Here is a 12,358-nt window from a genome sequence, read left to right as displayed (position 1 = left end):
CCCTGAATGTATTTGTCTTTAACCTTTAGTATTATGGATTAGATAATTCTGATAAAATAAATGCCACTGCGGTCAACAAAAACCTCATAATATGTTACACACTTAACATTAGACTTGGTGTTTGGCTTTATTTTCTACTGTTTATTCCCATTACTAATCAGTGCCATCAGCTTAAAAACCACAATGTTGAAAACAACATTGAAAAACAAAGCTGAACAAAAGAACTGCTTAAGCATATGATAAATGGGAAAGGTGATCTTTATTACATGATTCATTCCACCATTACATTTCTGATGTGTGGACATCACAATGCAGGAGAGGCAGCGTGAGAAATAAAAAGGTTTGCACATTCCACTTAAATAATTTCACTTGTACTGCAGAGCATGTGGCACAAAGGGCTGCGTGAAAGCTGCCATACAGAGCTCATTTCACTTGTTTTACACCAACTTTAACACTCTGTGGACACAAAGCATAAACAGATGAACAAAATGCTTCTATGCCAAAGCACGGCGAGTCAAAAGGTGCTCCGAAACGTTTACTGGTGTTTGCTAGTTTGCCTCGTTCTTTGAAGCCTCGTCGAAGTTTTCAACGAGATCTGAAAAAAAAAAAGAAAAAAAAAGAGGAGAATAAAGAAGGGTGGTGACAGCTCAAGATAAAAAAAATGTTGCCTCAGTAAGAATTAGGTTTAATTACTAAATAATATAACCAAAAATTTGAGCCCTTTGACTTAAACTATAGTCAGAGGCAGAGGCTGGCCTTCTACTCATAACCACATTTATAGATACACTATGACTGTTTTAGACCAAATAAGAGAACTTATATTCCATGGGAATGAGTCCAGAATACACACTTAACATATGAGTAATATATATAAACATCTATATACAACTTTTCCAGGGTGTTACCAATATGACAATTTTAATACTACAGTATATTACAGAATTAATTTAATCTGTTTTAAAAGTCAATATTTATAGTTTCTTACCAGGAACCTCATCATCCTCCTCTTCAACAGCAACCATGGGAGCCTTGTTCTCTCCTGGTGTGAAAGAAGGTGGGCGAGACAAAAAAAGACGTTGCTAGAAAGAACTCAAACCTACTGATGTAAACAAACAGGTCAAGAAAAGAGCATTGTGGGTACCTGGTTTGGGCAGATTCTCGGCTAATCTCCGGAGGCTGGTGAGACTGTCGGCTCCCAGCTGGTTTAGGATTCCTGGGAGCATCTCTGTGAGCTGTTTGTTCTCAGCGTGCCCTGTGATTGTGAAAGTGTTGGCAGCCAAGGAGGCCTGAACCTTTGGGTTGTTAAAGTGGATCACTGTCCCGTGGTTTGTAAACATATTCACCTGTAGGGGGGGAAAAAAAAAAAAAGGGAAAGAAAAAGTTTATGGTGAGTGTCAAAGAAGATAATGCTCTCTCCAAACACCCTTTTCAACCCTGGATTGAGTTAACATGCTGACCAGCCATTTCTTGGGTCCTCTTACATTATTTTTGCTGTTGCTGATCAGACAACAACTGACTTCCAATCGGAGTGCTTACACCACACATACGCTTTTATTACCTTAAATAACATTTTAGACAAGTTTTTTAAAGTCTGTTTTTTCCTCCAAAATGAAAAAATGAAGCATTACAAAATACCCCAGTGTCTTAACATTGCTTATTCTTAATTTTTCAGCCTTATGTATCCTTCAGTTAATGAGAGTGAGTGAATTTTTTGGTTACATACGAGTCCTTCAGTCAGATTTACATTGGAAAGCTCAAGCCTAAAAGCATTAACTATTTTTGTCCAGTGTAAAACCTGCTGTACCTCTTCAATGCCAGAGATATTGTTGACTCCCAGTTTCTTCAGGGAAAACTGCAGCTTCTTATCATCTGCTGTAGCTGTTCTGTGCACCACCTTCTTCTTTCTGCGAGCTGACCCCTAAAAAGCAGACACATTAGATTAGATATGAACTAACCACTCAAAGACAACACTCATTTTCCAAATTAAGATCTGACTCACCTTGCCGCCTATGCGGACCTGAGCCTGCAGTTTGGCAAGCTTCTCCTGGTTCATTATCGACTCCTTCATCTAACATGAGAAACAACAGATACATAAAATAGGTCAGTTAGTCTGTGCTTAAATGTTATTTCTGAAACCATGTTAGTGGTTTAGAAATAGCTCTACAATGTACAATGGGGGAAATAATTCCCCTGCTGAATTTGTAAGTTTGCTCACTTATGTATCTCTAATTGGTAAGGTAGTTTCATTTTAATGGAGAGAGAGAATATTAACCAAAATTCCAGAAAAAGAATGACATAAAAGTTAAAAATTGATTTGCACTTCATTGGGTGAAAAAAAAGTATTTGATCCCCATGCAAAACATGTCTTTGTACTTGGTGGAGATATCTTTATTTTATTTTATCTTTATTGCCAAGCACAGTGGTAAGCTGTTTCTTGTAGTTAGCCACCAGGTTTGCACACATCTCAGGAGGGCTTTTGGCCAACTCCTCTTTACAGAAACTCTAAAACCTACTGGATTCTTGGCTACCAACTCAAAGCTTCAGCTTCCTAAACAGACTTTCTACTGGACTCTGGAGACTGGCTAGGCCCATGACCTTAATGTGCTTCTTCCTGAGCCACTGCTTTGTTGCCTTGGCAGTATGTTTTGGATCACTGACATGCTGGAAGACCCATCTTCAATGTTCTGGATGAGGGGATTCTTGTCCAAAATTTTACAGTACATGGCCCCATTCATTGGCTCCTCAATGCAGTGACGTTGTCCTGTACGCTTAGCAGAAAAACAGCCCCAAAATATAATGTTTTCACCTCCGCGCTTGACTGTGGGGATGGTGTTCTTTGGGTCATACTCAGTATTTCTTTTTCTCCAAACACGGCGGGTTGAGTTAATGCCAGAGAGCTTAATTTTGGTTTCATCTGACCACAACATTTTCTCCCAACCCTCTCTGAATCATTTAGCTGTTCAGTGACAAACTTAAGAAGCACCTGTTTGTGTGCTGTCTTGACCAGGGGGACTTTGCGGGCACTGCAAGACTTCAATCTATTACAGTGTAGGGTGTTATCAATGGTATCCTTGGTGATTGTGGTCCCAACTGCCTTCAGATAACTAACAAGCTCCTCCTTGGGCTAATTCGCCACCTTTCTAATGATTGGAGATCCAGAATGAGGGCGAATGATGGCTGTTTTAGATTTCCTCCATTTCCAAATAGTCGCACCAAGAGATGTCACCTTCTCACCAAGATTCTTCAAGGTCTTGAAGTCCATTCCTGCCTTGTGCAAATCTACAGTTTTGTCCTTGAAGTCCTTTAACAGCTCTTTTGCACTGCCCATGGTGGTGGAGAGGATGGAATGGAAGAAAATGATTCTGTGGACAGGTCTATTTTATATGCATAAAGGGTTGAGATTGGGAGTATTTGTAATTGACTGATTAATCTGTGGGAGCCAGAATTCTGGCTAGGTTATAGGGGATCAAAAACTGATTTCACTCAATGACATGCAAATCAATGCATAACTTACATATGGTGTTTTTCTGGATTTTTAGTTGATATTCTCTCTCTCACCATTTGTTACATTACCAAAAAAAAAAAAAAATAGAGACTGTTCAATTCTTTGTCAGTTGTCGAGGAAAGCAAGCTGGGATTCAGTGCCCGTTTCTCACGAATGCCAGTCATATGAGGAAAAGAAAAAAAATCTCCCTTGACACACTTACTGAAAACTAAACTTGGTTTTCTATTTATTGTCCATCTAGAGTTTGAGCAGAATGCAAGACTCAAAATGTTTAACATGCAAAAAGAGCAAATGGATCTCTATATTTACCATTATGACTAACACAAGAGCAATTTATATGATGACATAAAACATGAAGCTGGTAATTACAACTAACTGCTAACTTAAAACTTCCCCAAATCCCCACCACTGCTGTTTAGTCTTAAGAAATTAACAAGAACGCACAGCCACCCCGACCAAAAATAGATGCACACCGCAAGTCTCGACAGACATGAGCTTCATGAATCAGGGGCGGTCAGCTGAAGTCAGTGCCGTGAAACGCTCCCCAGTGCGAAAAGGCTATAAATTAACCAGCAACTTCACAAACCCACTTCTCTAACATGTCCCAGTGATGTAAAAATTGACTCGCTTCCAGTCCCCAACATTACGAAACTTGTTTTTTTCAAAACAATATTCACAAATTTATGTCAAATGAACTGCCAGCTAGTTAGCAACTCGAGCTAAACAGCTAGCCTGGGCCTCTTAAACTGATGTTAGCATTCAAGCACACAGACACGTTCCTCCCGTTTAAACCCGTAACAAGACAGGGGTGTTGTTCAAAAGTCAGAGGATTAAAACTGTCTGAGACACTTAAAAAGGACCAGACGATAGTAAACTAACCTGGGACTGTGTAAACACGCGGGTCACACCGTTGATAAGGGACGGGAGAAAGGAGCGAAAACCGGAAGTTACGCCATTTGATGCCGGATGACCCAAAAGTTTACTAAATGTGCGCTGTGACTTAAGACAGCTTAAATTCCAATATTTTTCTGATACAAACATCCGATTTAACATTTTTAACAGCCACTTAGAGTAAAGTTTAAAATATGGGTTAATATTAAAGATTTCAGTGCTAGGACAAGAAATGCATTTCAGGAAAATCCAAATTTAATCAGATAATTAGGCTGATCTCTCGCATATACTAATACAAATATATATAAAATAAAACGTTTTTTTTTCTAGTTTAAGTCATCATTTAAACTTTACAAACTTTTCATACATGAAAAGATATACCATAACGGAAGTAGTCACGTGTGTAGTCATGGCGTCCTCCTGTCCACGAGAGACAACGTGATTACGGGATAACATGAGCAACTTTTTTGTTTACCTAGACAGCCAATCTTAGTAACATCTAATTTCAACACTTCAAACCTAAAAAAATCCGTTTGCACTCCTGGACCTTTTACTTCGAAGGTGAGAATCGTCAGAGCCCAGTTTATTTGAGAATGCTAGCTGGCTAAAGCGCAAAGTCTGCTAGCTAAGTTGTCCCCTACTGAACACGTTGGTTCACTGTCTGTATAATTAGCTGCTTGATTTAAAGCTAATAACTTTGTGTAGTTTTAATCTATTACGGAAAGCTCGAGGGTGGATTTATTTGATTGTTTTGCGCAGTAAAACGCTGGAGTCAAGTGAACTCGTTAGCTTAGCTCACACAAGTTGCAGTTTTTGGGGAGTTCGAATATTGTAAAAAGTGGACAACGTTGAAATACAGTCCGTGTTGAAGATTTTGTTTCTGTGAATCCGTGTCGGCCTGCCAACTTTATTTTAAATAGCTTAATTTTAAATAGTTTAAAGGTTCTTAAAAATTCCCACCACGGTGTCATGTTCTGCATTCTGCCCTATCCCCGCATTGAAGCTACATCATGCTAATATTGGGGGAAATTACCAACATAATCTAATCTATTACTTTCAAAATGAAATGTTTGGACAGAAATGTCGCTTTAAACATGGTTGATCACAACAGCATTTTTATGTACTTGCAGTTTTTTTTTTTAAATAGTTTAATTAACCAAAGTTTGTATTATATTCATGTTTTTCTCCCTTATTTATCTTAACAGAGGTAGACTAACAAGTGATCATTACAGAAATGGCTTCATTTAAACCAACCAAAATCCAGGTTTATCCAAAACTTGGAGAAAAAGTTACTCAAGACACGCTCTACTGGAAAAACTACAAGGTAAGGCTTTTCTGCATGATGTTTCAGTATTACTGTGAACAAACACATGCCCTGTATGATGCAGTAACTATTTTCATTTATTTATTGTTATCTAAAAATTGTGCTAACCAATATTATTGTCATATTAAGTCCATTCTTGGTCATTGTTAAGATTATAGCTTAATAGTGCAGCTATGGCTTTCAAAGAGCCATGGATCTAAAACTGTTTAGACTATTCAGACTGGATTTGAAATATGAATAAATAATAAAATACTAATATTAATTACTGTGGTATGGTGATGTGGCGATTAGCATGGGCACCTCCCAATTATATTCTTATTCTTGTCTTACTTTGTTTCCCTTCCCACAGGCTCCAGTCCAGATAAAAGAATTTGGTGCAGTCACAAACATAGACTTCTCTCCTGTGACTCCACATAATTTTGCTGTGACAGCATTCACAAGAGTATGTTTACTTTGTTTGTATGAATTCAGTTTAGTCCTCGATGAGTAATAAACTATTACGTTTGCAGCATGTGTTTGGGAATTCTTCTTATTCTAAAACTCATTTTGCTACAGATCCATGTTTACGGGCCATTTTCCCAGGAGCCCGTCAAGACATTTAGCCGTTTTAAGGACACAGCATACTGCGGCAGGTTCAGGTCAGATGGCCAGCTGCTTGTTGCGGGATGTGAGGACTCTGTCGTGCGGCTGTTTGATGTCAGTGGAAAGGTGGCCCTCAGGATGTTTAAAGGACATACAAAGTAAGTTTCACACAAGCCACTGTCTGATTGTGACAAGGTGTTTTCTCCAAGAGTTTAAAGGCAGGGTTACAAAATAGATTTAAATTCAACTTCCAACACTTTGAGGCTACTGCTAAACGCTCTCAGTCTTTGCAGAGACTATGGTAGAAGTTAGGAGGAATCCTTTTCCACACACGAAACTAAGATTAAGAATTTCTCTTCTTTTTTTTATGGATTAATTTTTTTAATCTTTTGATTTCCCTTCTTCATTATCAGCTTTCTTTTTGCCATCTTCCCTGTTAGTTACAAGAGGAAAAAAAACACATGACAACATGTCAGATAAGATGAAGAAGATGATCTAATTTAAATCCCATGGCTTTGTTTTAATATTAATGATTAGTTTTACTGTTTACTCAAACATTTTTTTGATGATTTCAAACTTAATTTCATTCTTATGGCTTATTGTAATCAACACTGTTCACCTGCAGTACTTTTATAGCCCACCAGGTGGATGCTGTACACATCACAAATCAATGGTCTACCACAAAACAAACACAAGCTGCTGTCCTATTTAAATGTTGTTTCGAAATAAAGGAATAGTTGAATGATGATTTCTTGAGTGATCCATCGACTGAATTTGATGATGACATCAAGAATTCTGACAGTCTATAAACTGTATTTCTGACTTATAAAAGTGTGGTCACGAATGTGAACTGATATAAATCTTGTCTTGTTTATTTACTTTTATTTTTTTGCACAGGGCGGTACATTTAACAGACTTCACCTCAGACCGTTACCAGATTGTCACAGGGTCGGATGACTACACATGCCGACTGTGGGACATACCAAATGCCACTGAGCTCACCAACTACAGAGAGCACACAGATTACATTCGCTGTGGTGTCACTAGCAAACTCAACAGAGATCTCTTCATAACTGGTGAGATGGAAGCTCATCTTTTTTTTTTTTTTACCACAGATTTGTAGTGTTAGAAGCACATGTTCTGCACCACATACTGCAGGATTTCAGCGTTAATTTAATATTTATAAAGAACAGAATTCACAACAAACTAATTTTAAGACATGAGTAACTTATAGAAGTTCACTAATTAATATAAAAGTCAGTAACTGCTGGAAAAAACTATGTAATCCCACTCCAAATGCTACCCTTGTGTTGTTGAATCAAGTGATGCTGCAGATGGGAGGATGTTTACAAGGATGAAAAAGTTTGGCCTGAAATTGTGTGACTAACAGTTGATGTTCTTTTTCTAGGCTCATATGACCACACGGTGAAACTGTTTGATGCCAGAGTAGATAAGAGTGTGATAACCATGGACCACGGCCAGCCCGTGGAGAGTGTCCTCCTCTATCCATCTGAGGGACTTCTTGTGTCTGCAGGTATTCATTAGTGCAATTCTCATGTTTAAACAATGACTGTTTAAGCAGGGTCTACTGTGCAAATTTTTAGCCCTGTGTTTTTTGTTTTTTTTCTCAATTCCTAGACCCAGCTAGTGTAGCTTTGTATGACTCACAGTTCAAAGTAATCCTTATTTATCTTCCACTGGGCCTTGGTGCTTCCCCCAGTGTCCATGGACTGTCTGCAATTGGCCATAGCTACAATTAATCTCCTTTTAGACCAGTGTTCTTCTCAGCAGACGGGTGGGGCTGCTGTACTCGCAGCCTTTGTATGAAATGACCTTATATTTTATCTGTGACATCATACAGACCCAAGAGTAGGAAAAAACTGCCTAAAACTGAGCACGTAGGGCAGGCTGAAAACTGGACTGCTGGCTTATAGGGATTACTTATACATATGCTGACCTCATTATTGGCCATGCCTAATATGAGCATCCACTGTTTTAACAGTATATATGATAGAAAATCAGGAGAAGCATCATAGACCGAATTTAATAATTTAATTTTTATGTAGATTAGCTCTGTTAAGCACACACTGTGGTTCTGTGGTGTAATGATTAACACAATTGCACCCTACATGCAAGAGATCCCCCGGTTCAAGACTGGGAGGAGACAGAAAGCCAGCCTCAAGGGGTCCCAAACTAGTGGAGTATTAGGAAAATAGTCCATTTCATGCTTCATTGCGCCTGCATTTGGGAAAAACCTTACATTATTTTTTTTATATTTACTCATGGTTAACCACAAAAAATGCAATCCATTTTTTTCAATCACTGCTTTTTTCAGGAGGGCGCCATGTGAAAGTGTGGGACCTGCTGAAAGGAGGCCAGCCTCTGGTGTCACTGAAGAACCATCACAAAACTGTCACAAGTTTGGCGCTCAGCAGCAACGGACAGAGACTGCTGTCAGCTTCTCTGGACAGGTAAATGTCGCATGTATCCACGTCTGTCACAATAAAGAAAGAGGAAATGTTGTAAGTGGTGGAATCAGACATCAACATATTTGTCTTTACTGCTGAATACATTTGTAAATCATGTGTCTTGTTGTGTGTACATAAGGTGTCCATGATTAAAAAAAAAAAAAAAATCTGCTGTCATTTGAACTTTACAAATAAAGGTTGAATGAAGGAATTTGATTTAATTCATAGCCTCTGTTTGTCTTTCAGGCATGTAAAGGTGTACAACACAACCAACTACAAAGTGGTCCACAACTTTGACTATGCTGCCGCTATTCTCAGTCTGGCTTTGGCTGTAAGAAACGCAATCCACCATTTGTCGCATGCTAAAATAATCCAGTCCTTTTTCAACATACCTGTAGATTAAGTTCAGGAAGGTGCTTTCACTAAATCAGAGTGAGCTTAGATATGAAAGATCAGCGTTGACTTCAGAGTGATACATTCTCTTTCTTTAATTGCTGAAAGTAAAACTGTGAATTTCTTTTTAGCCGGATGATGAGTCCATCGTTGTGGGTATGACCAACAGCATTCTGAGTATCAAACACAGGAAAAGCCAAGAAGATTCAAATGAAACGGCTGGCCAACAGAGGCGGCGTCCATCATATCGTGTCTTTGTGAAAGGGAAAAATTATGTCCCTAAACAGGCAAGTTCACATTTAGTAACATGCAGGAGTGATTATTTCTTAATGCATTAAATAAATGTAAAGAAAGACCAAATCTTTTTATCTCAGGAGACTGTTTGCCTTCTCACCTTTGTTTATTTATTTCATTGTCCAGGATGATTATCTTGTCAGTAAGCCTGTGAAACAACATTTGGCCAAATACGACAAGCAGCTTCGAAAGTTTCACGTATCCAAGGCTTTGGATACAGCTCTGGAGGTGGGCATTTCTTTCATTTATAGTCTTGGCAACAAGGTTTAATTAATTATTGATGAGGTGCCTTTTAGTTTTTATGTTGTCCATTTTCACAATTCGTACTACCTTCATGCTGCAAAAGCAAAAGTTCAACAAAAGCAGTAGTGCAGTTTTATTCTGTTTAATGTTCAAATGTATTCAATCTTGTTTATAGACATGGACCAGATTCAGAAAGCCTGAGATCCCAGTGGCTGTTATAAAGGAGCTGGATAGAAGAGGAACGCTGAAGAACGCACTGGCAGGGAGGGATGAGCAGGGGCTCTCTCGGTTACTCAACTTCCTCATTGGGTAAGGTGCCATAAAAGACTGAGCCATCACATTATCAGCCCTCACAGATGAACTGAATAACCTCAAGGTCTGAAAAAAAAAAATTAGGCTGTAATTACTTAACTGTAGTTGATGTGTTGGATTTGTGAATTCAGCACTTTTTGACCACAGAAACTTTTTTTTTTTTTTTTTGTAGTTCCTTTAAAACTTTGAAGAAGTCCCTCCTGTTTTGTGAATCTGCACTGCAGGAACTAGAATTAATTTTTTTTTAGCACCTACTTCAGGGGAAATGTCTGAAGCACAAAAAGCCCTTTGACTGATGCAAGTGAACAGTGATCATATCACCAGTAAGCCTGTAAACAACACATGACCAGATATGACAAGCAAGTCTACACCCTGAGTAAAGAGATTGGACTCACTGTTCCAGTACTTTTGGAGGGGAGCGTATATGCAGCCGTATGTTTTTGAATCTTCAACCGACTTATTAAAAAATGTCCGTGTAGATAACAGCCGTGTAAATCATGAATATCACTAAAAATGAAAGGGAAAATAAAAATAGAGAAATAGAAAGACAATGTGGTCAAGGCTTCATTAAGCGTGTATACAGTAGAGGAAATGCAGTACAGTTTTGACTTGTCAAAACCAGACGTTTCTCTTTCGTTTCCTCTCACCTTGCTCACTTGGAAATGCACACTGTGAATCAACTCAGAGAGAAAATGAGATACTGAAACAGCATTAAGAAAAAGTAAAAGATGACAATCTCATTGTGTCTGATACGCTGCACTGGCACAGTGTGATGGTGTTCAAGAGAGTGGATCATACTCCACACCGATTTCCTTAAAATTCAGATGACTCTTGGAGCCCATAGAGACAGAGCATAGTGTATCATACTGTAAAAACCATGTCCACTGGTAGGAGACAACATTTGGTCCTACAGTATGTAACCTATGGATTACTTTACGTCTTTTTTCTAGTCTAGAATTTGCAAACATGTCACTCATAGCTGTATGAATTGTGAAAATGCTTCACAGAAATGACAGAAATAGAACTTGCAGAAATACCATCGCCTTAAACTCATATTTCAGTAATTATTAGTGACGTATGATGCAAGCCTTTTCTGATACAAGTCTTATAGATATTCTGATTATCAGATTCCCACAATTTTTATTCCAGTCGATGCCTTGTGGTATCTACTGTCTGTATCTGCTTTTATGTTCAAATACAAGTCTGTTTGTTTTGGCGGATTATGAAAAACCCATCCTGCCACACTACAGCTTTGCCAAGGAGGCACCTTCATGCAAAACATTGTGAATCTTACCGTCCACTGTGGAGACAGGATTTAACTGTGCTCTGTGTCTATGTTCAGCAGCTTAGAGCTGTTTTGTTGGTATCTGAAGGAGAGGTGATAAATGTTTTGGCCCTTTGAATTTTGCAGCTGCACAGCAAGTAACGCAGAAAGCCATTCACCCATTCATGCTTTTTTCTGTCCCCCCCCCAGGAACTTGGTTGATGCCAGGTTTGCTCCTGTCCTCGTAACAGCAGCCGAGATGATCCTGGACATCTATCAGTCGGTCATCGGCCAGTCACCCGTGGTGGACCGACAGTTGCTGCGTTTGCAGGACCTCGTGGAGAGAGAGATCGACTACCAGAAGGACCTCTTGGAAGTGCTGGGCATGTTGGACACACTGTTTGCCTCTTCCCTCCCAAGAAAGGAGGTGCCGTGCTCTGGCATCAGCAGGTCTAATGGTCTGACTCAGGGAGAAGCAGGCACCTCAAAATCACAGCTTCAGGTCACCTGAGACTTGTAAACATCTCCAAGCAGAAAGGTGCAGGTTTTAAGAGACTGACAAACCATAAAAAGGCACAACAAGCAGCAGAGGGAGCATACATTTACTGTATGAAGATTATCTGAATGTGTGGATGTCAAGTGAAGCATTTCTTTTATTGGAAGGCTTGTAATTACACTTGTAAGTGTGTGTGTGCGTGCGCGCACACGTGTGTGCGTGTGTGTGTGTGTGTGTGTGTGTGTGTGTGTGTGTGTGTGTGTGCGTGCGTGTGTGTGTGTGTGTGTGTGTGGTAGTGTTTGAGCGCACTATGTGTGTTTTTACAATATCTGGCATTGAGGAATATTTCATGAGCTGATAAAAAATAAATAAATTGTCATTTTCATACTGACTGGTTATAATTATTCAATTGCCCTGAAAAATAGGGTCAACTAACTGCGTAGTAAATTTCCACTGTTTATATCAATGCTTTCTTTCATATAGTCTGTCCCTGTTTTATCGCCCTCCATCGGGGGGCGCTGTAACCTCAAAGAAACTGAACTTTCACTCGTAAAGGAGGAATTTGCATGCGAGCAGACGGAAGACC

The 12,358-nt window shown here is 39.1% G+C and overlaps 2 protein-coding genes across 2 annotated transcripts; one reads left to right on the top strand and one right to left on the bottom strand.

Annotated features, from left to right (window-relative positions):
- Nucleotides 1-240: 240 nt before the first annotated feature.
- On the bottom strand, nt 241-4,466 carry LOC115785614 (transcription factor BTF3). Its single transcript, XM_030737375.1, has 6 exons — nt 4,385-4,466; nt 2,000-2,068; nt 1,805-1,918; nt 1,142-1,343; nt 986-1,039; nt 241-595 (listed from the first exon to the last, which is right to left on the bottom strand). Exons 2-6 carry the CDS (start codon nt 2,066-2,068, stop codon nt 549-551), a joined length of 486 nt encoding a protein of 161 aa, XP_030593235.1. The 5' UTR covers nt 4,385-4,466; the 3' UTR covers nt 241-548.
- Nucleotides 4,467-4,797: 331 nt separating this feature from the next.
- Nucleotides 4,798-12,056, top strand: utp15 (UTP15 small subunit processome component). The gene is made up of 12 exons (XM_030737795.1): nt 4,798-4,957; nt 5,602-5,720; nt 6,070-6,162; nt 6,276-6,460; nt 7,200-7,378; nt 7,711-7,836; nt 8,638-8,773; nt 9,017-9,101; nt 9,295-9,450; nt 9,584-9,685; nt 9,876-10,009; nt 11,487-12,056. The coding sequence occupies exons 2-12, from the start codon at nt 5,631-5,633 to the stop codon at nt 11,785-11,787; spliced, it is 1,587 nt and encodes a 528-aa protein (XP_030593655.1). The 5' UTR covers nt 4,798-4,957; nt 5,602-5,630; the 3' UTR covers nt 11,788-12,056.
- The last annotated feature ends 302 nt before the right edge of the window (nt 12,057-12,358 follow it).

This window comes from Archocentrus centrarchus, chromosome 9 (assembly GCF_007364275.1).
Source record: "Archocentrus centrarchus isolate MPI-CPG fArcCen1 chromosome 9, fArcCen1, whole genome shotgun sequence".
In the NCBI taxonomy this organism is placed as follows: Eukaryota; Metazoa; Chordata; class Actinopteri; order Cichliformes; family Cichlidae; genus Archocentrus; species Archocentrus centrarchus.
Note: the sequence above shows the minus strand (reverse complement) of the source record. Positions and strands in the feature narration are given on the sequence as shown.

Bases quoted from the DNA above. Each gene is read 5' to 3' on its own strand.
- LOC115785614 (XM_030737375.1), bottom strand. From the start codon at position 2,068: ATGAAGGAGTCGATAATGAACCAGGAGAAGCTTGCCAAACTGCAGGCT. The intron at 1,919-1,999 runs GTGAGTCAGATC...TCTGCTTTTTAG, and splicing joins AGGTCCGCATAGGCGGCAAG to GGGTCAGCTCGCAGAAAGAA. The intron at 596-985 runs GTAAGAAACTAT...TTTTTTTTTCAG, and splicing joins GGAGGATGATGAGGTTCCTG to ATCTCGTTGAAAACTTCGAC.
- utp15 (XM_030737795.1), top strand. From the start codon at position 5,631: ATGGCTTCATTTAAACCAACCAAAATCCAGGTTTATCCAAAACTTGGA. The intron at 5,721-6,069 runs GTAAGGCTTTTC...CCCTTCCCACAG, and splicing joins TCTACTGGAAAAACTACAAG to GCTCCAGTCCAGATAAAAGA. The intron at 10,010-11,486 runs GTAAGGTGCCAT...TCCCCCCCCCAG, and splicing joins TTACTCAACTTCCTCATTGG to GAACTTGGTTGATGCCAGGT.